At 36.0% G+C, this 27,201-nt stretch overlaps 1 protein-coding gene across 1 annotated transcript in view; it reads right to left on the bottom strand.

Moving 5' to 3' along the window:
• The window catches only part of LOC107039822 (transcription factor GATA-3), a 76,964-nt gene that overhangs the window by 49,187 nt on the left and 576 nt on the right, over nt 1–27,201 (bottom strand). Inside the window, exons 2-3 of the mRNA XM_015259641.1 lie at nt 16,431–16,887; nt 162–1,235 (exon numbers count right to left, since the gene is read on the bottom strand). Coding sequence (XP_015115127.1) covers nt 162–1,235; nt 16,431–16,608 — 1,252 coding nt within the window. The 5' untranslated portion in view covers nt 16,609–16,887. The remainder of the gene's footprint in view (nt 1–161; nt 1,236–16,430; nt 16,888–27,201) is intronic.

The raw sequence follows: 27,201 nt of genomic DNA on the forward strand, positions 1-27,201 counted from the left end.
AGTGTTGGTGAGAATGAAAATAAAGGATAAAAACCCAACCCAATAACCAAGCCGTGAAAGGAAGGATGAAATAATGATAAAAACTAAAGAAAACAACATAAAAACCAAAAAAAAAACGAAAAAAGTGAGGACAAAACAAAAAATAAAATAGTGCCGCTTACCGGCGGACGTTCTGGACTTGTTCCTTGTCTTAGACTGCTGCTGTTGTTGGGAACCGGGCGAATTGGGAGTGTTGCCGTGCGTGGAACCGAGAAGTTTAGCATCGGGACTAACACCAGGTACACCAGTGGTATGATGACTACCAGAGAATAATGACGAGCCATTGTGAGGATTGTGGGTATGATGGGTTGGATACTGTAGGTGTTGATACATATTGTATGCACTAGCTGTTGGATCGTATTGGGAGCCTGAGGTGGGATGATGATGATGGTGATGATGATGTGCTGAATGGGAAGTGGGATGATACGAGTCACGGCAAGATGGTGATGTTGCACCACCAGTATTCTGATAATCTTGCTGCTGTTGGCCAGTTGTATTAGCTTGTTGGTTTGTCGTCTGGCCGTTGACTGTATTATTTCCAGCTGTTGTACCATTTGTATTTGCCGACTGATTGTTACCTTCACGCTGTTTAACCTGTCCCGAGCCATTTGACGGATGTTGCTGATGCGTTGGTGATGATGCACCATGATGATGTCCCAGCATTACCGATGGTTTAACATCACACGAGCCACCAGTACCACCAAGTGCATCCTGATGATGCATAAATGCACCCATAACAGCTGCATGTGCCACTGCCGCTTGATATTCACTAGTGCCACCACTCGCTGTTCCAATACCAATACCACTACTTCCATTATTATTGCCTGTACTGCTACTATTATTATTGCTTGATGTTGTATTATTATTATTACTATTACTACTATTATTATTTGTTGAACTAGTACTAGTTGTTATGCTGTCTGGCGTTGCGTCTTTTGGTGGCGTTGGGGGAAATGAGAAGGGATGATGACCGGCAGTAACACCATTTCCATGACTCGTTAGGGATAAGGATGAACCAAGTGGACTCTGGGGTTTCTCTTCACTTCCACCGCCTGTTGATGCTGTTGTTGTTGGAAATGCCCAGGCTTTTGATGTATCACCACTTGCACTTGGTAACCAGGGATGAATACCGTGAAAGTGGGGACGACATACTTGACTCACAGCACCACTCGATACACCACTCGATGACATTCTACCTGTCGTAGCAGAAGAAAAGAAATAATGTATGGGGTTAGTATTATTTTTAGGTTTCAGGGGAATTCTGGGAAAAATCAGAATTCAATGAATACAAATGGCTTACACTGAACGTATAACAGATCATTTGAAAGTCAACGGGACAAGGTGGGTCACTTATTTTTTACCATTTTTTTGTCATTCGTAATCCGCTGGATGGACTCATTAATATTAATTTCCCCGTGGATTCATAAGTGGAAATTCCGTGGGTTCATGGTGCAAAGAAGAGACATGGTCAACAATAGGGACAATTTGCCCGTGCCCAACGGCAAAGGCGTCACGAACACGCGGGCTACTTCATCGCGTGATTGTAAATTTCAAATTTTTCATGTCTTATTTTCTCCTATTGGTTTTTTGTACATGTATCTGTGCCCATATGTACGGGTACTCCACTTATTTCCCCCAGGATTTCTTCTCGATTTATTGTTTGTGTTTTTTTTTGATTATTTATTTATTTCTCCACGGTTCAAGCCGAGAGTGAGGTATTTCGAATGGAAAAGAAATTCTTTCTCGTTTCGCGTCGACCCGGCATGCGGCTCGCATTACCTGGGCTTACCTGGCACGGAGGCGCGAGTAAGCTGGATCGATATATTGAGCGGTATGTTTTCTCGTCGAGCCTTTGGGTCCACCACTTTCGTGCTTTATGCGCAATGGATATGAACTGGTGTATTCATGCACTTCTGAGTTAGGGAGTCTTTGCTGCATGTGATAATGGTGTACGCCTCTGTTGTTTTTTCCGGGAGTCCTCTTGGTGAAACACTGAGACCGGCGTTCACCCACCCAGAGTTGGAGGTGGAGGACTTATAGAAGAATTTAGGGGCTGTTAACGAGACTTCTCAACTATTACCACAATGCATTAATAGTTAACGAATCGTGGGAATACACTGGTAAAAAATTACTGTTGAAATTTCAAGTAGAAAATCTTGAAATTTTTAGGAACAAATAATTTACATGGAATTTCCATTCATCTTGTTATTGATAAATCAATGTTCTCGAATATTCAATGAAATTTGATTTCTCAGGTTCATACGACAATGAAAATTACTGAAAATTCAGAAGAAAAGTTGCCTGAATTTTCAATCTGTTACTTAATTTTCGCGAGCAGTTTGAAAATCCAAATTGTCATTGAAAATTCAATGATCATTCGTAATGAGAAACTTAATTTTATTGAATTTCTCAGATGAATCGGGAATTCCGTGAGCAATTTAGTCTGAAATTGAATTCAAGTTCTGAATAGTGAAAATTCAAATGCATCCGTTACTTAAATTTCAAAAAATTTCTAACAGTGTAGTTAAAAAGCCTCGTTTACAGCAACTGAATCGTTCCATTTTTGCTACCAATGTACACGGAGAGAAAAATACCTGACGATCCCGTGTGAGTCATTTTAAAAATTAGGGGACTGAGGAAAAAAAATTATTTGATGAATACGAAAAAAAGGACAAAACAAAAAAAATTTTAAAAAGTGGTGAATAAATAAAATAGAACAGTATTTTTTTTTATTTTCTTTACTTATTTCAAGAAACTCATCACTCGAAAATTGACAAGAAGAAAATATCTTGCACTCAGACAGATAAAACTTTCGTCAGGAAATTTTCTACTCATCAAGTCTAGTTGAATCAATTTGTTCAGTCGTTTTTAAGTTTCAAATTCAATTTCTTTTAATGCAGAAACCACTTCACTTGGTTCGAGCAGTCACTTTCTTTTTGTGAATGAATTCCCCTCATCGTTCGGACAAGTACAAAATCTCTTGACGAAGGATTTCCTTTCTCAGTGGGAGATATTTCCTTCTTGTCAATTTTCAAGCCAGGAGTTTCTTGATGCAAGTAAAGACGTACTACATAAAATTTTTTTTCTCATTCCGGCCGTAAGACAGCGCTTCACGGACGCTACACAGCAAAAACTAATGTTGGAATTTCACACACATTTTGTAGACATTTTTCAGACACTAGAAAACGTCTGAATAAAATGAAAATTTGTCTGAATTTCAGACGAACAGGTGTCTAAACATCGTAATTCATGTTTGAAATTCAGACAAATTTTCATTTTATTCACGAAAAAATTCGGATAGTGAGATTCCCTTAGAAAATTTGGGTGCCACATCCGAATTTATTAGTGGCCTTGGTTTGGTCCCACGAGGAATAGCACAATAATTTTTGCTAGAATTTTCTCTCCGTGTAGGAACATCAATTATGGGGGATCGTGGCAGTGTACACATCGAAAGTCTCATCCCCAAATTTATTGCGTAACTTTTGTTGATATTCCGAGCTGAAAATGCTCATTTGGGTTTCAGTCCGAGAAACGGTTTGACTTTGAAAAATTGCGATGGGAGGAGATGAGCTCATACAGGAGACATGTGTCGTTGCACATGAAGGGATGTATTCTTTAATTGGGAATACGGTTTTTGGTAATTTAAATGGAAATTATGAACAAGAATGAAAATAGACATCCAAAATTATCTCCCACAAATAGTAGTGCTTTCTTTATTGAGCTTAATGAAACAATAATTTTTTGGAGGTGTTGAAATTATTTTTATCTTCCACAGTATTTACCCTCTTGCATTATTGCGTTGTTAATTTGATCTTTACTCGATAGAGTTACTTTCAGCTTCAATTAAAAATTCAGCTCATTAAAAATACAGGAGAAACCCAGGCAAAATGGAAATTAAATTGAGAACTGAAAAGTTTCCTCGTCGTTCCAATCTTCATCCAAATAAAGCTAGAAAAACCTTGCATTTCAAGACATTGAAGTTTGAAATATTTAAAGAATTACTTCCAAACAAATCTTTCCAAAATTTAGTATTGACTGAATATCGTCGAGTTCTAAAATGCGAAAAATTGTTAAAATTTCTAAAAAACCGTAAATACTCAGTGATTCCCTTTCGCGCATTTGCACGTAGTCACGCTAAATATAACTCAATGTAGTTTATCACGGTGATATTTCTATCGACCCCTAGGAATGTTATCAGCAGCATATGCACACCTCCAGCTCGCAGTGTTCCCACTCTCAGTTCGGTATTTAATGATTTTTTAATCCTCTTCCTTTGCCTGCTCGCTGCTCGGAACACATTGCATTTCAGCTCTGGGGAGGAAGCCATATAGAAAATCACATAATGGAGGCAATTTTTTCCACTCCCCTCTTCCCCTTTCCTCTCCGTTCAAGTGAATTTTTTCCATTCGGTATAACACAGACTGTGCGTTTCCCCCTGACAAATAGCCGTCGAGCTCCCGAGAGGATCGTTCATCGATGAAAAAAATGCACCAAAGTATGTACACTGCCAGTAAACATTACAGAAAAGTAGACAGACTCTATAGAATACGCACAAACGCGTGGAAAAAAACGAGATGGTTAGAAAGAAGGCAGCAGCTCCTTATACGAAAGGAGTTGGCGTCCAATACGGCGCCGCTTTTCCCCCCAGTGGATCTTCCCGGAGTACCAGACATTTCTCTTTTTCAATTCTCCAATTCCCCAGTGAATTCACAACGCATTATCAGCTGAATTATTCCGCGAGCAGTGATAAATTACGAGAGTGTTTGTGCCATTGAAATTAAACGAAATTACATAAACTTGATTCAAATTAAGAAGGAAACAAAGAAATCCTCTGTTCATTACAACTCATCTGTGACCAAATTTGGAGAACAATTCCTCACGCGTGAATACGAATAATCAGGCCTGTATGTGGGTCTAATTACGTCATTAGGATGTATCCAATAAACATTTTTTGTTTACTCCCGACAAATACCGGGAATCGGAAAATTGTCACGTACTCGTGACTATCGATTTTACAGGATGAGTAAAAAGAGGTAATTATACGAATCAAGCATGCGGGGATGAGCTTTAGTGCGTGTAATTTCGAGCCACTAATGAGAGCAGAGAAGTCCGCATTCCGTGGATCTGATATTTCAGGTTTAATGGGTGTTGGGGTAATCCAGGTTCCGCATTTATTACAGTGAAAGAAATTTCGGGAAATTCAAGTGACAGTTGCAGGAGAATTTTTGAGATTGGGAATTTGAAGTGAATTTGAGATCAAGTCGCTTTGGAAATTTTTGTATTCATCTTGAAAATTCAACAAAACTGGGGATTTTGGGTTGAGTGATTGTTGGAATATTATGTATTATTATTATGGAATAATAATCCATATTGTTATGGAATATTATTCTGTTCCACTCCATCAAATATTCTCACGTGGACTATATAGTTTTTCGGCAGAACTAATTCTTTATCTCAGTGTGTAAAACAATTTCAAGAGTGATTTTGAGATTTTCAATCATTGAATTTTTAATTTAAAAGAGTGAAAAAATTGAATTATTTCATACCCTCAGAGAATTGAATAAATATCATCATTAAATAAATATCATTCAATTTTATTCGCATCAAATTGAATGTATTTTAAATATAAACAAATGTTCCATCGATGCAAATGAAGGATTTAATACTTAGAAAGTCAAATCAAAGTTATTATCATATGATAAACATTTCATTTAGAGTGCATTAATCATGTACTTTATATAATCAAAACATTTTCATTGAGATCAACTCGCAATTTTATCAATTTTCGATGGAATTATTTTTCAAACAAATGGAAAAATTCCAAATGAACAATTTCATCCGATCCAAATGAAGGATTTATTACTTAAAAACTCAAATCAAATTAATTAACATGTGATAATAATTTAATTTGGAGTGAATGAATCATTTACTTCATATAATCAAGACATTTTCATTGAAATTAATTCGCAGTTTTGTCAATTTCTGATGGAATTATTTTTCAAACCGACGAAACAATTTCAAATAAACAATTTGATTTGATCTAAATGCACAAAATTATGCTTTGCATTACATCAATTCTCAAGTAAATAAAAGAAATTGTTCACACTATCCACCAAAATCCCATACATCTCATAAAATCATTATTTTCTCCGCGCTGCGCGAAAGAGCGTGTTGAGTGGAAAATCTTGTCTGAGCATGCACGGCTGTATCCCCTGCGAGTTGAAACCCCACCTCAATTTTTCCAATTACCCATTCATCTTGTGTTTTCCCGCGTACGTTTGCTCCTCAAACGTTAAGAATGATCCATCCCGTGCTAAATATCCCCACGAGACATTTATTCACCACTCTGCACGCAAAATAAATCTAGATGCGTTCCACGTAGTTGGTACGTTGCAGCAAGACGACGTTTGCTGTTTGCCGCCTTATCCTACCGGACCGGGAGAATCGATCACGTACCATGGACGTGCGATTTCCGTGCCGCGCATTTAACTGCGACCGGTATCCAAGACACCTTTGGATCATCAATAAAATTGCGAAAAAAAACCGCCAAGTGGGAACGAGAGAGCAGCCGGGTCCCGCGTCACGCGCTGAGATGAGATGAGCGACTGCATATGCATATGATAAGAAGCTTCCGAATTACATTTGTTGAGAGAAAATTACCGAACAAGTCGAGTAATCGAGGAGCAGAATCCGTTTCTAGGTCTTTTTCAAACTATATCGGGGCGAAAATTGCGAGACGAATGGTGAATTTTACTACGCTGACTCGGAAAAATTTACCAAACGTAATTTATGCTGCCGAAAATTCATTACAGTAATCATTCACATGTGGGGAGGAATTTTTCGCCAAAATTTCACTTCGTTAGTTCCGATCTTCTTTACATTAGAGCCACAAAAATATCCTACTGGTGCAGGAAATTTTCGTGTTTAGGAAACAATAATTTTTGCATCTATAAATGTGTTTTTTTTTAACGAGCCAATTGTAAGAAATCACGGAAAAATAGACGACGGAAAATTTTCAACAGTCCACCCAACATAAAAATTTTCTACTGAAATTTCCGGTAAGAGTTTTGGAAATGTCTAACAAGTAACATTTCCACTGAAATTGCAAGGGATTTTTTCATTAAAAATACATAATTTCATGGAAAAATCCTGGGGAACTCTAAATTTCAGGTTAATTATTCTGGGAAAATTAAAGAAAAATTAGGAAAATTCAGAGAAATCGGTCCTTGAATTCCAGATTCCTTTGAATTTCTAGGAAACTTCTTATAAATTTCTGGAATTCCGAGAATTTGAAAGCAATACTGAAATTCACGGAAATATGGGAGTGAATATTCATTTTTACTTTTATATTCATGTAAATTGTGGAATTTCCGTCTTCCTGCCACTGACAAATTAGGACTTTCTCCCCTTGAGGATATCCTAGTACTTTGGCTATTTTTTCCAGTAAAATTCCTTTCCACTTTTGTAGTCGAACATCAGAGCTTTCATTTGACCCCTATTTGACCCTAAGTTTCCTGACATTTTACAATGATTTTATTATTTAAACTTTGCAGGTCCAAATTTGACCTGTCGAGATTTGAATCTCGACATTGAACCGTTAAAAAACCTTTTAAAAATCTCAAAAAAAGTTGGAAAGTTTTCTTTTGAAGGAAGATCAACGAAATAATTTAAAAATCGCAATTTTTGACAATTACGAGCATTTTCTATAAATGATTTATAAACAATCAATTTTCCGCCATAAAAATCATTTGTTTGGAATAGTCCCAAATTTATTCATATTCAGAATTTTACCAGAAATCGATTTCATGTCTAAAAAAATAAGGTTTCCGACAGTTTAAACAATTTCAATCATTTATTTATAAACAACGAATGTTTAAAAAAATCATAATTTTATGCAAATTTAATTTTAATGACGCTGAATATTCATGATTTTTTCCAAATTTTTCTCACGCAATTTAATTGACAAATGTAATGATTAAAAATGGTTGAATCGACAGTGTTCCGCCAAATATTGTGAATACCGTTCAACATTTTTTGGGTCTGCGGTCTATTTTTACCAATTGTAGGATATCCTCCCGAAAAAGTATTTTTTTATTAAACTACAATTTCACTGAACGATTAAAATTCGTACAGTAAAATCGGCCGTAATTTTCCAGATAATATTTATCCAACTTTCCCCTCCATGTAACACTTCCAGAGACATATGCCGTTGAATCCATCACCCCGGATATTCCATCGATCAATGTTGCCTTCCTGAATCTTGCCCAGACGGATATATTCATTTTTACATTTCAAACTACTCATTAGACTGAGTATGTATCATGTTTGTAAATTCATGCTATTCAAATGGCATATACTTAGTAGCCATACGCATATACCCATTTGAACGTCCAACAAACTGCAATTACTCACGCGGTTGAGTGCTTTCGTTCAGCCAAGTGTTTCTGAGAATCACTTGCTCAGCACCCCGTGGATGAAAAAGTGTTCGTATGCCCATGTAAGTGTCTCGCTCAATCTTCGTAGGTGTCTGTGACAAACGCATGGGGATGCCAATGTGATTCGAAGTGGTTGCGATTGAAAAATAAAACAATGTCACCGATTTGAATTGCACTTGTAACAAAAACTGGTCATTACCAGATTTTATCACGAGCCAAACGTAATGTTTAATTGAAGCAGTTGCTTGACAAAGGGATTCGAGTGCTCTTTCAGCACTGCTCATTCGTAAATCCTGACTTATTCTATGACTTGACTTTGATTTTGGCCCAAATTTACAATCCCATATTTTCAATTATTTGCCCAATAGCCAGTTTGCAAAGCCATATTTTCAATGATTTCATTCATCGTCAATGGAAAATTTTAATTATCAATTAATTTATAATTTTCAATTTTCAAGTCAAATATTACTAAAACTGCGCGGATTCAAGTATATTCTATACTCGAATCGGGGATGGGTGTTTCAATATGAGGCTAATTATTTCGTTAAGCGCTCTCAAGTGTAATATAAGGGTCAGACCCCAAATGTGAGAATATAAGGGTCGAAAAGTGGAGGTTAAAAAATGAGGGTTGGAATATTAGAGTCAAAAACTGAGGGCCTGAATGTAAACGTGAAGGAATGAGGATCAGAATGTTAGGGTTAAAAAAAGAGGGCCAGAATATTAGGATCAGAATATAAAAATAAAAAAAGCGGGTATCAGGCAATGAGGGTCACATAAGGGCTAAAAACGGTGATCAAGCATAATATATGAGTTATATTTAGGCCCTCATTGCTTGACACCCACTTTTTTTACTTTTATATTCTGACCCTAATGTTTTGACCCTAATACTCTGACCCTCATTTTTTAACCTCCACTTTTTGACCCTTATATTCTGACACTCAGTGCCTGACCCTTATATTACACTTAAGAGGGCTTGCAACAACCCGGCCTGATACAAAAGAATCATCTCCGAATTCAAACACTCATCCCCCAATTGATTATAAAATATAAGGGAGAGTGGGGTAAAAAAGCCCCTTTTGACTTTTTTTGTGATACTCATAACTCAGAAACAAATTCATTAATTGAGATCACTCTAAGCTCATTCTAAAGGGGAAGAAGTGTAGGGGAGGATGGGGTAAAATGGACACTTTGTACTTTTTTTAAATTACTCATAACTCAAAAACAAATTTATCAATTGAGTTCAGCTCAGGCTCATCACAATAGGAAAAAAATGTTCTTTGCATTGGAAAAAAAATTATTGAATTTTATCAACATTTCAAGCTGTTATTGACATTTTAAAAAAAGTCAAGAGTGTCCATTTTACCCCAACCTCCCCTAATTTCCATGGAAAAAAAAATTATTCCATTTTATTTCAAATTGAACGAGCTGTTAACATTTTTGAAAGAATCAAAAGGGGTCGTTTTACCCCACTTTCCCCTACTTGAATCAAGTACATTTTCTACTCAACTCAGGTATATTTTTTTATAAAGATTGATGCCGATCCCTAGATACTCATCTACTCTTCAACCTTCGAGTTCACCTTCCGTTTTCGTGCAAGCAATCCCTGTATTTACGATCACAGCAGTAGAGGATTGATGAAAAAGCGACCTAGAGAGAGATGACCCCGCGGAGAGCAGTGTTTTGGCTCCGCCTTCAGTTGGCGTATGCATTTGCGCAAAATGGCGTCGCGCGGCACTAGAGCTCGCACTGTTTTCCTCGGTGTATCGTGCCAGGCCACAAGTTGAGCCTCATTTCACGAATGCAGATGTATTCCACTCACCAATGTTCGACAGTCCTCGAGCCGCCTCCTCCCTCCCGCTCAGTGTATTAATGCAATCCGCCTCGTAGCCGCTACCTTATTCGCAAAATAACCCGTTATGGCATGGTGATTATTAGCAAAAACATATATATGTCATGTAGAGCCGTATAAACGGAGAAGATGAGTAGCTGAAGCGCCTCCCTGCGGTCTGGCTTATAATGTATGCACCTCTTCTGAGACCCAGTGTGGGCCTTCTCGGTTGGTTGCGCTTCCTTCCTGTCTGCCGCAACCAGTGCGCTCTCTCGGCTCACAGCTATCTTCTCTGATCCCCCACTACTGACAGGGCCTTCTCCACCTACCTCACCACCACCTTCTCATCAGCAGTTTTACGAGCGACCCCCGTCGTTACATGCGTGTTTCATATTTTTCGTTTTCACATTGTCTTCGGGTTCGATGGTGTGTTTGGCGCTGAATTCCCACGGTTTCTTGGTTAATAGCTGCGGTTTTTTTTTTGCCAAGTGTGCTCTGATGAAATTAAGGAACGCGGAGGAGAATATTGCGCTGGGCAGAACGGCACGTATGAAAAAATCGTATAGAAAGTTTCTATACGATTTGCGTATAGAATTTCTATAGGTTTTTCGTATATGATATTCGGATATTTCTATACAAAAATTCCCTATACGGATTATTTCTATACGAATTCGTGTAGAAATTCGTATAGAAATGAACCGTATAGGAAATTTTCGTATAGAAATATCCGAATATCATATACGAAAAACCTATAGAAATGCTATACACAGTCCATATAGAAAGATTCTATACGATTTTTTCCTACGTGGGGAGACGGATGAATTTAGATTTTCTTGGGGTTTTAAGGAATTCTTTTCATGGGGTCGACCATTTTTTTGCAGTGGTAGGAAAATGAGTGGTGGGATTTCCAGTGAGAAATGCTGGGTTTTTTAACGACTAATTTACATGGAATTTGCATTGATGGAGAGAAGAGTTGGATGAAAATTACCTAGAAAAATTGGCTATTTTAGTGTGTGAATGGTAATCGTGGAGCGGAATGTAATTCAATGAAGAAATAACTGTTTGTGAAGTATATCTAGGGATGCAAAAATGAGGGATGCAATTGAGAACTTACGGCAAAATAAATTTAATGTTTTCATAAAAAAATTCTTCTCTGTGTAAAAAAAATTATTCGATGCTCCCATACGTATTTTGCTACCGGCAAATGTCTGTTTTATATAAAACGGGGGATAGCAGTTTGTCGTTTCGGCTATTAAATGATCACAAACAAAAATTCATTCTTAAATGAAATAATAATAATGATATGACAGCAATCTTGTAATTTAGGGACAAAATATTTCTTGATAAACGTCCGTCTATAAAAGATATTTTTATCCTGAAAAGGCAGTCTTCTATGAATGATGCGCCTGTTGAGCCAAATAGTTCGTTGTTGTTGGGAGCAGAGCAATTATTCATGTTTGAGACTTTCAAATTCGAACCAAACAATTATTTTTTTGGTAATTTTCAACTAACGATGTTGCTGGCCCAAACAAGACTTCACAGCAAAAACAAATGTCTGAATTTCACACACCATTTGTAGACATTTTCCAGACACTAAAACACGTTTGAATAAAATGAAAATTTGTCTGAATTTCAAATATGAATTAAGATGTTTGGGCACCTGTTCGTCTCGACTTCAGACACATTTTCATTTTATTCAGACGTTTTTCAATGTCTGAAAAATGTCTACAAAAGGTGTGTGAAATTCAGACATTCGTTTTTGCTGTGCTGTTTGAGAACTTGTTCGTTTTCCTCTCAGTATAGATGTTTTCAAGTTATAAATTACAGGTTGACTGAGTATAGATAGCCCGGGGATAATACAGAATATGAATTTACCGGTAGAAATAATTTCTTTCTTTGTAATTTTTTTTTTCAATTGTAAATTCACACTCACAACATTGGAAAATCACGCGCATCCGGATAATCCATCCTTTCTCACTGTAAATTAGCCCAGGAACTGGGTTATTTCATCCCCTAGCCAGAGAAGGACGAAATGCCCTTGGATTGATTGATTTTCCCTCCCCGTTGTTTTCGCATACAGGGGAACCCCCATTTCGATCGGTTTTCCCAATATTCCAAGAATAAGAGTGACTCCCAACACGATCTTACGTAACGGTGGCTCACGTGTATGATCCACGCATATCAAATCGGCGAAAAATCAGGGGTATCGCGTTCCAGGGGATTCAAGCTAGATCGAATTTCTCGAGTGTCGCCTCAAGCCCCGCTTCTCGGACACCATTCCTACGAGTTTTGATGCTTGAGTTCACATTGTTGTCATCATCCTCACTGACCGCGGCGCACATCCAACGTAGTGCTGCGATGGAAGGGATGTGGCGATACAGAATGTATGTTTTATGTACCCACGCTTCCTCGAGAGTATATATTAATCTCAGAGAAGGCAACGCGTCGTTTATCTTTAATTGCTGTTGATTGGCTAACCGTAAATTTTTTTTTAATTTGACTTTTTCGATTGAATTGTCTAAAAAGTTATGGTAATTTTAAAACCACATATTTCCCGAAATTCATAAAGAATTTATCATTTTTGAAGAATTTTTGTTTTTTGTCGTTTATCTTTAATTGCCATTGATTGGGTAACGGTAAATTTTTTTTTAAATTTGACTTTTTCGATTGAATTGTCCAAAAAATTATGGTAATTTTAAAACAACATATTTTCCGAAATTCATAAAGAATTTATCATTTTTGAAGAATTTTTGTTTTTTGTCGTCTATCTTTCATTGCCATTGATTGGTTAACCGGAAAATTTATTTTTAATTTGACTTTTTTGATTGAATTGTCTAAAAAATTATGGTAGTTTTAAAACAACATATTCCCCGAAATTCCTAAAGAATTCATCATTTTTAAAGAATTTTTGTTTTTTGTCGTCTATCTTTAATTGCCATTGATTGGTTAACCGGAAATTTTTTTTTTAATTTGACTTTTTTGATTGAATTGTCTAAAAAATTATGGTAATTTTAAAACAACATATTTCCCGAAATTCCTAAAGAATTTATCATTTTTGAAGAATTTTTGTTTTTGCCGTCTATCTTTAATTGCCATTGATTGGCTAACCGTAAATTTTTTTTAAATTTGACTTTTTCGATTGAATTGTCTAAAAAATTATGGTAATTTTAAAACAACATATTTCCCGAAATTCATAAAGAATTTATCATTTTTGAAGAATTTTTGTTTTTTGTCGTTTATCTTTCATTGCCATTGATTGGCTAACCGGAAAATTTATTTTTAATTTGACTTTTTTGATTGAATTGTCTAAAAAATTATGGTAGTTTTAAAACAACATATTCCCCGAAATTCCTAAAGAATTCATCATTTTTAAAGAATTTTTGTTTTTTGTCGTCTATCTTTAATTGCCATTGATTGGTTAACCGGAATTTTTTTTTTTAATTTGACTTTTTTGATTGAATTGTCTAAAAAATTATGGTAATTTTAAAACAACATATTTCCCGAAATTCCTAAAGAATTTATCATTTTTGAAGAATTTTTGTTTTTTGTCGTTTTGTCTTTCATTGCCATTGATTGGCTAACCGGAAAATTTATTTTTAATTTCACTTTTTTGATTGAATTGTCTAAAAAATTATGGTAGTTTTAAAACAACATAATCCCCGAAATTCCTAAGAAGAACAAATTATGTCCAACAGATGAATTATTTTTACTCGCGTCAAATGAAATTGGCCGTTACGCGAAGTTGCCGGAAACTTGCTAAACGCGCCTGGGCGTGTGGAGGGGGTTTGGCAACGCGGAGGTGACCAAATCGCTAGGTCACATATGGCGACTAGTTTAGAATTAAAAACAAGACTAACACACTGTTGGAAATTTTTTGTAATTTGATGGAAAATATGGTAGGAATTCTCATGAGAGTGACATTGAATCCGATTTAAGGGAAAACTGGTTATGAAATTTCGAGTTTCAGGTAGAATTGTTCACAATTTGATTGAATTTTCAGTGGAACATGAATATTCAGAAACAAAATGACATGAATTTTCAATTTTTCCCGGAATTTTCCTGACGTTTCTGAATTTTCATAGAATAATTGAACTGAAAAATTGAGTTTTCTATTAATTTCCAGATCATTTGAACAGAAAATCAATGGAATATTCAATTTTTCAATGACAAGATTTCCTGAAATTTCAGTGAAACTGAAACACAATAAAAATTTCCGGAATTTGGGACGGAAAATTCAGACGAAAATTTTTAACAGTGTATGAAAAGAAGCGTCGACGATTCAAAGTAGATCGAATGTCTCGAGTTTCGCCTCAAGCCCTAATTCTCGGACACCATTCCTACGAGTCCAATCCTCACTGACCGCGTGGCATATCCAACGTATTATTTCGATGGAAGGGATGTAATGTTACATAATGTAAGTTTTATGTACCCAGTGTCTGTGTATTTCACGAGAGCATATTGTATATTAACGCGTCGCATATCTTTAACTGCCATTGACTGGCTAAACAGAAAAATTAAAGAAAGTTTTACATTTTCAATTGAAGCATCTAAAAAATTACAGTAGTTTTAAAACGATACCATCCCGGAATTCCTAAAGAGAACAAATTATGTCCAACAGATGAATTATTTTTTCCCGCGTTAAATGAACTCGCCCGTTCCGCGACGTTGCCGGAAACTCGCGAAACGCGCCCGGGCGTGCAGAGGGGATTTGGCAACGCGGAGGTGACCCTAGTCGTCGGCTCACACTGATAGACGAATTCATTTATTCCAAACGAGATTCGTTAACTAGGGGAGGATAGGGCAAAACGGACCCCTAGGGCAAAACGAACCACTGACAGAAAATTGGTAATTTTTTTTTCTTCCTTTCAAATCAGGAAAACTGAATGTGTTGAATTAAAAGTGAGTTTCTTGGATCGTAACCGTCACAGGGGTTTTATAGACAACAAGTGTCGTTAAACCGCAATTTGAGCAGATTTGCTAATCACCTCAAACCACAAATGACTCTGAATTTGCTCCACTCGGAAGGAAGAGCAAAAATCAATTTTCTGTCAGTGGTCCGTTTTGCCCTACCCACCCCTATTAACGAATGGTAGAGTTGAATATTACCAAATTCATTAATAGTTAACGAATGGTTCACTTGAAAGGTGAAAGTCGAGTCAAACAAGGCTCCTCAAATATGCATTTGTTAACTATTAACGAATGAACATTTGGTGAGACCAAATAGACCCTCGCCTCCAGCCAAATCCATTCGTTAACAATAACTAATCCTTTCTATCAGACCAGATCATAGTTAAAAACAAGATTAACAGTGAGTTATCCAAAAGACTACTGCACTTATACATGAAAAAGCACGTCGATGACTCAAGCTAGATCTAATTCAACAGCAAAACAGTAAAACGGTTTAAGTCGTCTGCAAAATAAGGGGGATTGCAGCATTTTTCTCATGACCTTTGTTGTAGCCCTCAATGCGTTCTGAAAAAGGTCATGCCAAAAATTTCGTTACCTCCCTCAGATTAGGAGATACTTCTCAAAAAGGCAGCTAAGGGCTAAGTCGACTTAAACCGTTGTACCGCTTCAGCCCCGATTTTCGGAGACGATTCCTACGAGTTTAATGCCCAAGTTCACCCTGTTGCCATCATCCTCACTGACCGCGTCGCAAATCCAACGCAGTATTTCGATGGAAGGGATGTAACGATACATAATGTATGTTTTATGCACCCAGTGCCTGTAGGATTGAATCACGCTTCCTCGAGAGCATATATATTAAAAACAAGACTAACAGTGGGTTATCCAAAGGACGGCTGTACCTATGTATGAAAAGAGGCGTCGATGGTGAATCGCGATAACATTGACGCTGTTTTCGTTACAGCGAAGCGTGTTAAATACTTGGCACATGCCAAAGAAAAAGGATCTGAAGAAGTTGGCGGGGGTAATCGACCCGGGGAGTCATAAATCTTTGACGATTTCCTTCGGGGATAGAGAAGGGCAAACTAGTCTAGCCGTGAATGAGACGTGTTTGGACATTTTTTTGCCAGATAGTCTATGGTAATTGAGGTGGTATCCATCTTTGCAGAAAGATGGCTTCTGTGAATGCAGGATCTTTCAATGGAATAGGTGAATGTACTTACTGTGAGCATAGTGGGCTGCTGCTGCTGGGTGATGAGGGGCTGGTCCAGCGTGGGGATAGTAGCCTCGGTAGTCGGGATTTACCCCCGTTACACCACCACTACCACCACCTGACGATGGCTCGAGGCTTCTCGGTGGCTCGTACCACCGCGCCGCGCTCGATTCGCTGCTCATGTCCATTGTGTCCAGAATTTTTTCTGCCTTTCACTTTGCGCTTTGACGCGCCGCTTTGTTTTTATTGAAATTTCGGGGATATATTCACGAGTACGTGAGACTAGAGAAGAGTAGAGCAGACTTTTCGGGTGCCTCTCGACGAACGCTCGACTGAATCAGGACGGTGTGGTGGAGGATTGTTTTTGGGGGAGGGGGGAGGCTAGTTGCAGTGAAAATTATTGATTAGAGAGAGCGAATCCGGGGGGATTGATTCTCTGTGGTCCGCGGAAGTACTCGCAGTGGTATCTGAAATCATAAGAAGGGGCACATTAATGGGATTGATTTATTGAGTCATCGATGTTTATGCTGTTAGGAAATTCCTCCTGAAATTTCAGGCAAATCACTGAAAATTCATAATTTCATGAAAAAATCCGTGAGAAATGTAAATTTCAGTTCAAATTGTTTGCGAGATATTAATGAAAAATCAGGAAAATTCTGAGATATCTCTCCTTGAATTCTAGATGCCTCTAACTTTTCGGGGAATTCCGTCAAAATTCCTGCAATTCCGAGAATTTTAAACAAATTCCCTGAAAACTCAAGTAAATTCTAAAATTTCCGTCTTCCTACCGCTAAAAAAATGGGACTTTTAGTTGAATTTTGTGAGAAACTTGAAATTTCGTCGACTTTTCCCCCTTAAATCGAATTCAAGATATTTTTTTGGAAAATTAAGTCAAATTTTTTCAACAGTGCGTATTTTATTATTGGAAAATCAGTTGAATTCTCTAGTATTCAATGAAATTGCAATTCCCACGTTCACATGATAATAAAAATTATTAAATAATTTGAAAATTCGGGCAACAATTTCCCTGAAATTTCAATCCACTAAAAATTCTGTTAGATGTGATGTTCAATGTCCGCAATTAATTTGAAAAATCTAGATGTCATTGAAATATCAGTGATAATCTACCATCGAAAAGCCAATTATCCTGAATTTGATTTTAAACTGAATTCAAATTCAGAACGTTGAGAATTCAGATGCAACAAATGCGTAATTTTCCAAAAAATTCTAACAGTATACTTCTATTTATATTTGAAAAATCCAATATTATTCTATGTCTACAAAAAAAACAATTATTAATATCGCAAAAAATTGAACTGTGAACACAAACTCGAAAAAAACCTCCCATTGATTGATAACCTGACCCGCAGAAGGACTTTGAAACCTGGACGGCTGCTTTTTAAATTCCGAGATAACGTAAATCAAACATTCAGGAGCTATAATTCGTTCCAGGTATTTCTAACGAGGTCTGAGCAATTTCTAAAAACGTCGCGATTTTCGTCCGCAGAGAAAGTCAAAGTGATTGATGAAATGAATCACAAACACGCGTGAAAATACTCGAAGATAGGGCAAGGTGAAAATAATATAGCGCCCACTTATCAATTCCAACGTCCCAATTGATAGCAAGAAATTTCGACATGAGCGGTGATGCAGAACAATGAAGAACGATCGGTTGTAGTGAAATACAATCCGGTCATCCCCGTGAGATTCTCTTAATTGGGCGCTTCATCTCTGAGTGAATATCGGTGAATATGCATGTGCAATATTCACCGATTGATCAAGCAAGGACATCGGGGCCGAAAGATGCGTCAATCGATCGCTCCAGGAACATCGAATCAGATCAAATACGAAAGTGTTAATTCGGGAGTGAATTATTGACGAAGCCCAAACGATTTCGCGGATAATCATCGATATCCGAACATTCCCAATCCACAATTACTCTGAATGCTGTACTTACATATTACCGTATACCAACAACAATGCGTGTTGTCTTTGCACTTGATCTCTCACCTGTGAGAAAAAAAATCGTCTCAACTCCGGTGTCTTTCGATCAACGGCAAATAAAATACTCGAAAACAATAGCAGATAAGATATATCCCAAAATGTGGGCATCGATAAGATTAGGGCTTAAAGAACACGGGGGACAGAGTTAATCGAAAGCGATAAGAAAATTTATACCTGTTCCATTTTAAATTCAACGAGAGTCCGAAAATACTGATGGGTACAACCTCTACGATGCGCGTCAATCAATCATTTCAATTAATTTATTTTCAAGATTAACCTGATGATCAATAATCATCGGCTGCATCCATTGTCAAATACGCGCTGCTAAATATAAGAGGTTAATTATGTTTGGAGTGGAAAAAAGGCCGCGAGAAACTGAACTCTTCGTCTCTGTGATAACAAATAGATCAATCAATTCATATCGAGAACGATCGCAGGAAGAAATGTCTTTGACGAACGCTTTTCGTGAATAATTCATGTGAACAATTATATGAATTAAAGTTCATTCGGCTGCTAAGTAGGTATCTTAGCGATTAAATAACCCGTAGTTTTTGAGAAGCATTCAACAGATAACGGAATTTAAATTGTATGTAATTTAATCGTAACCTTTTTCACCTGGAATTTTTCACTTACGTATCACCGGAGGAGACAATTTGAGGAGAGATAGTGATTGTTGTGGGTATCTTGATGAAGTTCAGCCGGTTAAAACACGAAATTTACGAAGTTGAAGTTGATGTAAGATTCTCGTGTAACGATATGGGATAACTGATCTAGTGACCACGACGAAGGTAGATTCAGCACTGATTTTGGGGGCATTGGTGATAGGAGACCATTGACATTGAGTGGTTTGTCAAGAGAGACAACATGATAATGCTCCAAAACGAGAAATAATTGTGATAAGTTGGGGCTGATAAGGGATATACGCGGGAAGAAATATTTTATGAAATGAAAGGCTAACTTTCCAAGCCCTGTCTTTCCGGATTCGATTGTGTAAAATATATCTGTCATTTGCTCATGTAAATTTTTTGTAAAAATCAGTCTCGTGATAAATTAGCAATTCATGATAAAGTATCTGTTTGGGTTATTTACGGTGACTTTGTTCTCATATTGTCCGACATAAACGTTTAAACCGCATTGAAATTCGCTGATACTATTCTAGCCACTACCCATGAAAATGTCATCATATTCGCAAATATGGAAATCTCTATCTCAGTAAACACTACGTCTCTTTCTCAGCGTATCGGGAAATCTATGAGTTAATCCTGAAATAAAGACCATTCTGACTGCTGTAATATGGGAAAATTAAACTTTCGCGATTTAAAATCAATAATTATGGAGATGAAGGACGACTAGTTGCACAAACAAAAATTTATGTTGAAAATAATGTAAAATTATTCTAATGCTTGAGGAATTTTTTCAACTGAATTCTAGTAGAAAATAAAATACCTCCATTTTTGTGGGGACAATATATTGTATTGTACACTATACTTGCTCATTTTTACTGGAAATTTCGGTGGAAATTCCTCCAAGACAGAAGAATAATGATGTTCGCAGATATGGAAATCTGTATGTATCGGGGAAATCTATGATTTAATCCTGAAATAAAGCGTAACATGGAAAAATGAAAGTTTTATGATTTAAATTCAATAATTATGGAGAAGAATGACGATTAGTTGCACAGACAAAAATTTATGTTGAAAATACTGTAAAATTATTCTACTAATGTATGAAGAATTTTTTGAACTGAATTCTAGTAGAAAATGAAATACCTCCATTTTTGTGAGGACAATATATTGTACTTCTCACAAGGCTTGCTCGTGTTTTTTACTGGAATTTTGGTGGAAATTCCTCCAAGACAGAAGAATAATGATGTTCGCAAATATGGAAATCTGTATGTGTCGGGAAATCTGTGAGTTAATCCTGAAATAAAGCCCATTCTGACTGTCGTAAGATGAAAAAAAAAGGTTTGTAATTTAAATTCAATAATTATGGAGAAAAATGACGACTAGTTCCACAGACAAAAATTTATGTTGAAAATAATGTGAAATTATTCTAATGTTTGAGGAATTTTATCAATTGAAGTCTAATAGAAAATAAAATATCTCCACTTTTGCAACTATAAAATTCACTAAATTTGCTCATTTTCTTACAGCAATTTCGGTGAAAATTCCTCCAAGACAAAGGAACCAAATGGATGAACAATAATAATTCAGTAGCGAAGCGATAAACCGGGTTAAGTCGATTTTTACTATTGGCTAGTTTTTGACGAATATCTCGGAATCTAAAAGAGATAGAAAGATTTTTGTCATGACCTTTTTTGTAGAGCCAATAGAGCGTTATAAAAAAAGTCATGAGAAAAATTTTGCTATCTCTCTTAGATTCCGAGATATTCAGCAAAAACTGGCTAATAGTCAAAATCGACTTAACTCGGTTTACCGCTTCACTACTGAATTATAAATAAAAACAATAAAATCATTGAATAAACTAATGAATTTCAATATGAATTCATCTCCATGTATTTTCCCTATTTATCTAAGCCTGTTATTCATAATGAGTCGAATAAATACACCTCAATTTCACGACTTTAGTGATAAAGAATAAAGAATAAAAATGTCCGTGGTCATTCGAACCGAAGCCTTTCGATTTCCGTCCACTGCACAATCTTATCTTATTTCGGGTAATCTGGGAATGTTACACGGAACAAAGTCAAACTGTCATGTAGCTGATAGGCCTGATGAAGTCACCTTTGAGTTCCCTCTCCTCGTAAATTCAAAAGACCATTATCGAAGAATGAATTCAAGTTTTATGCGATGTTGAAACAATTTCGATCGGACGAATTTCTAATCCAAAAAGTTGAGGCCCCGAGTGGACGGCGTGGGATGCCCCAGGCGTCTGCCCTCCCCGCCTTATGCTGAAGTCAACACGCCTGTCTGTAACTACATCATATACAACATTCGGTCGCATGATAATATATTACTGAAGTTATGATGTGATCTGTGCGTGTATCCCCGTGTAATGATACATATACCCAAACTTTCTCATGGATGTTACGGTGACTGGTGAGTTTTGTTGAACCTGATCGGCGCCCGACGGTGCGGAGACCCCGACATATTCACTATTTCTATTCGGAATTTGTAGACGAGAGAAATTCTTTCGAAAAAATCTAGCGCTGGTGCTGGAAAAAAATCCCAATCCACCGGCTATGAAAAATTCTAGTGCTGTTAAGGTTATTCAAGTATCTTTTACAGTTTAGTATGGACCACACTATAGATTGAAGCATTTTGAATCATCAAATTTGTCAATTAAATTGCGTGAGAAAAATTGCCCTCATTCAAATTATATTTTTCACCGAATTGATATTTTTTAAACATTCGTTGCTGATGAATAAATAATTGAAATTGTTTAAATGTTCAGAAACCTGATGTTTTGAGCATGAAATCGGTTTCTGGTAAAATTCTGAATGGGAATAAATTTGTTATGATTCCGAGCGAATGATTTTTACGGTGGAAAATTGATTGTTTGTAAATTATTTATAGAAAATGCTCGTAATTTGCGAAAACTGCAATTTTTTAATAATTTCGTCAATTTTTCTCCAAAAGTAAACATTCTACTTCCGTTTTTTTAAAGTTTAAATAATAAATAAATAATAATAAAAATTTACTTTCGTTTTTTTTAAATTTTAATAATAGAATCATTGTAAATGTTCGAAAACTTAGGGTCTAATGAGGCCGAAATGAAAGTTCTGATGTTCAACTACAAAAGTAGGAAAGCCTTAAGGATATCCAAGTATCTTTTACAGTTTAGTACAGACCACACTATAGAGTCAACCATTTTCAATCATCAAATTTCCCAATTAAATTACGTGAGAAATATTTGAAAAAAAATCACGAATATTCAGCGTCTTTCAAATTATTTTGCACAAAATTATTTTTTTAACATTCGTTGTTTATAAATGAATAATTGAAATTATTTAAACTGTCCGAAACTTCATTTTTTTTAGTCATAAAATTGATTTGTGGTCAAATTCTGAAAATGAATAAATTTGTTACGATTCCGAACAAATGATTTTATGATGGAAAATTGATTGTTGATAAATTATTTATAGAAAATAATCGTCATTTCCTCCAAAAGTGAACTTTCTATTTTTTTCAGATTTTTAAAATGTTTTCTAAAGGTTCAATATTGAGGTTCAAATTCAGACGTGCAAAGTTTAAATCAAATGAAGGGTCAAATGGGGTTCAAGTGAAAGCTCTGATGTTCGACTACACAAGTAGAAAAGCATTTCACTGGAGAAGAAAATAGCCAAAGGACTTGGATATCCTTAGGGGTTTCTACGAAAATTTCATATAAGAACGAGAAAAATTCACGCACTACTCAATAAAATTTCCAGTGCCAGCGCTGGAATTTTTCTCCTGGCCGTCACTCTGCGCCCTTTTTACCGTGCTAGTACTACAGTTTTTCTAGAGAACTTCTCCCACGTACGGGAAGGAGACGAGAAATGGCCGGTGGATAGCGAAAATAAATGAAAACAAAATTTATTTGAAAATAAAAAACTCGTATAATAAAATAATTTTCATCACGCTGTGACGAAAAGTGGACTTTTAGGCACGCGGAGCGCCACATTGTGATGAAAAATATTGTTCGTAACTAGTGAAAAAATGTTTTTTAGCTCGTGGGATTATATCACTCGCCTTCGGCTCGTGATATAAACCTCCCACTCGCGAAAAAACACTTTTTTGCACTCGTTACGAAATATACTATTCCATCTTTCAGAAATAGCGGAATCCTTTTGCATTGAGAGGATTCATATGCCGGAAAAAAAACCAGTTTTATATGACAAGCATCATAGTTATGGAATATTACACAGGAAACTATAATGAACTTTGTAAAAAATTGATTATTAAGAAAGTTATTGTTATTAAAGTTATATTTTCACTCAGTGTGCATTTGTATTTTACCTCAACCCTCAGTATTAATTCACTATATCTATTCAGAATTTATACATGGAGAGAAATTCTTTATAAAAATTCTAGTATTGTTGAGGTACAATTTCTAGTGATTTCTGATAAAACTTGCGGAGATTTTTCAAAAATTTCATATAACCGCACAAATTTCACGTGCTACGCAATAAAATTTCCAGTGCTGGTGCTGTTTTTCTTCCCAGGAGACGAGAAATAACCGGTGGACAATGAAAATGAATGAAAACAAAATTTATTTGCAAATAAAAAAGTGTATAATAAAATAATTTCCATCATTCAGAAATAGCGGAATGCTTTTGCATTGAGAGGATTCATATGACGGAAAAAAAATCCAGTTTTATATGACAAGCATCATAGTTATGGAATATTACATAAGAAACTATAATGAACTTTGCAAAAAATTGATTATTAAGAAAGTTATTGCTATTAAAGAGATATTTTCACTGAGTGTGCATTTATATTTTACTTGAACCCCCAGTATTAATTCACTATATCTATTCAGAATTTATATACGGAGAAAAATTCTTTATAAAAATTCTAGTACTGTTGAGGTACAATTTCTAGTGATTTCTGATAAAACTTGCGGAGATTTTTCAAAAATTTCATATAACCGCACAAATTTCACGTGCTACGCAATAAAATTTCCAGTGCTGGTGCTGTTTTTCTTCCCAGGAGACGAGAAATAACCGTTGGACAATGAAAATGAATGAAAACAAAATTTATTTGCAAATAAAAAACTGTATAATAAAATAATTTCCATCATTCAGAAATAGCAGAATGCTTTTGCATTGGAAGGATTCATCTGACAGAAAAAATATTCAGTTTTATATGACGAGCATCATAGTTATGGAATATTACACAGGAAACTATAATGAACTTTGCAAAAAATTGATTATTAAGAAAGTTATTGTTATTAAAGTTATATTTTTATTAAGAGTGGATTTGTATTTGAACTCGACCCTCAGTATTTTACTCATGTTAACATGTGTTTTCCACTATCAGCTATCAAGCGACAGCATTTATGCAAAGAGACTGAGGGCGAATGCTACAAGATTGCGTCGGTAATCGGCAAAGAAGTGGCTGCGCTCTGAGATTTCGTGAGTCATCGGTAACTCAATACCGCCACAAAAAGATTAAGCTGAAAATGAAGAAGGAGAGCGATAACCCTGCGGTCAATGCGGTGCATTATGTGGGTATTTCAATACTCTTTCGCGCGCCGTCGCACGTGTCCCGAACCGCAAACTGTTTCGATTTTATAATTTCAACGTTAAAACCACGAAATCGTCTGGTGCAGAAGGTAAACAGAAGTGAAGTTTTCGATGATTGATGAAGTTCTTGGGGTATTCGTGTGAAAGATGGATACAAATCAAGCAAGAAATTTCAAAAACGTTAAATACACATTGAGGTATTCGAAATAACCCCGAGTGTAATGTCTCTCATGCCCACATTTTTATGCAATTATTCAAATTATCCCGGTCTGCGGTATGACTATCTCAGCCAACATCACCCTACACGTAATTCGATGAAACTGATATCAAACCGGCTAGAAGGAAATCTCGATTTTTTCAAATTGTAATGGGATGAAAACAAATCCAATAAAATTTCCATTAGAATTCAGCCCTAAATTCTATTGGTTTCAGAAATTTTTATGAAAAATGCAACAATTTTAGGTAAAAATATCCCTAAAACGTTAGAATTTTTGCTATATTTTACAGTTAATATTTCATCGAAATTTTTTAATGGGAACTAGACAAAGTGATCATCAAAAATAAAGCAGTAAGTATCAAATAACTGAAATGAAATTACGACATGAACCATTGTTATTATCTCATAAAATGCAGCTAATTATCACGAAATAGTAGATTAATGCTCAATTTTTTTAATATGATGAAATGAAAACAAATCTCAAAAGATTTCCCTTAGAATTCGGCTCTGAATTCTATTGGTGTAAGAAATTTTTACCAAAACTCAAATAAAAAATTCAATATTTAAGTATAGAAATGCCTCCCAAACATGATATTTTTGGCTATATTTCAATGTTCATATTTCATCGAACTTTTCTTCCATGGGAAAAATAAGTAGATGCCACTTGTCAATTCGTTTCAAGTTTTGAATAAAATCCACATAAAGTGATGCTCCAAAATGAAATAATAAATCTCTAACAATTAGAATGAAATTTAACAGCGAAATTCTCCTGACGTTCAATATTCAACTGCAACAGTGCTATCATCTCATGAAAATGAGCTACATATCACGAAATAGTCGATTGAAATACTCAATTTTTTTAACATAATGAAATGAAAACAAATCTCAAGAGATTTCCCTTAGAATTCACCTCTAAGTTCTATTAGCTCAAAAATTGTTTATGAAAAATCCAATGAAAAAATGGCTATTTAGGTAGAAACGCCCCAAAATATTATATTCTTTACTACATTTCAATGTAAGTATTTCATCGTAATTTTTCTCCATGGAAAAAATAGGTAGATGTCACTTATGAATTTGTTTCAAATTTTCAATAAAATCCACACAAAGTGCTGCCCAAAAATTAAATAATAAATCTCCAACAATTATAACGAAATTACGACAGTGAAATTCTCCGATCCATCAATTGTCAACTACAACATAACTATTGCTCCATAAAAATGAGCTGTACATATCACGAAATAGTCCATTAAAATACTCCATTCTTTCAAAACATAATGGAACGAATACCAATCCTTCACCTCCAACTTCTATTAGCTTCAGAAATTTTCAGTAAAACTCCAACAAAAAATTAAATATTTAAATACAATTGACCCAAAAACATTCTATTTTTTTCTAAATTTCAATGTTAACAATTCACCGAAATTTTTCTCCATTTCAAGAATAGAGCTCACTGATCAATTTGGTTTTCAAAAATGCCCCCAAACTGCTGCCCAAAAATGAAATAATAAATCTCCGCCAATTAGAATGCTCTTACGCCAGCGAAAATCTCCTGATCATTCAATTCTCCTCTCCAACATTGCTATTGCCCCATAAAAATGACCCACAAACAACGAAAAAGTCCATTAAAATGGCCAACACTACAAATAATATGCTGAGCCCACCTCTCACCACGAAAGCCCTCAAGAAATAATTTCGAATGCGTCACTGTGCTAATAGAGAAGGCCCATCACGCCTAATAAATGAAAATACAAAGCCCGGAATATCCATTATACTTGCTAATGACTAATTACACTCCATACCGACCGTCTGTTTCCACTCAATGCGTTTTTTCCCGTATTACTCTTGCGCTCATCACTCACGTCTTAATGTGAAAATTCACGGACAGACAGGCGCGAGAATCAGCCCCTATTTTCATCAATCCCCGTGGCAATAGGCTATTGTTAACTCCAATTAATAACTCCAACAAGTTAATCGTTTTGCATAACGCAACGTGAGACTATCACCTCCATCCAAGTCACCAGTCCCCCGAACTCTCTCGAAAAATTTCAAAAAAAACCATCTACTCTCGCAAATCGCGACATTAGCGTGACATCCCCTCACATTTATCGATTTCCATGGAAAATATCCGCGTATTCAACATAGCAACGGTCTCCGTCGGCACTCGATATCACGTAATCCACGTCCCCTACTAAAACCCTCAAACTACCAATTGATAATAAAAATACCCCACCACGTGTGCGTCATTAACAAAACAACACGACTCTTTTAAGAATAAAAAATCACACTCCGAGAAACGTCGATTGCACTGAAATCTACCGATGACAGATAATTCACTAGGCTTCATCTTCTGATAACACTCCCCCCCCCCCCCAC

The sequence above is a fragment of the Diachasma alloeum genome, unplaced genomic scaffold (assembly GCF_001412515.2).
Source record: "Diachasma alloeum isolate Michigan unplaced genomic scaffold, Dall2.0 Dall_scaffold_00308, whole genome shotgun sequence".
NCBI lineage: Eukaryota > Metazoa > Arthropoda > Insecta > Hymenoptera > Braconidae > Diachasma > Diachasma alloeum.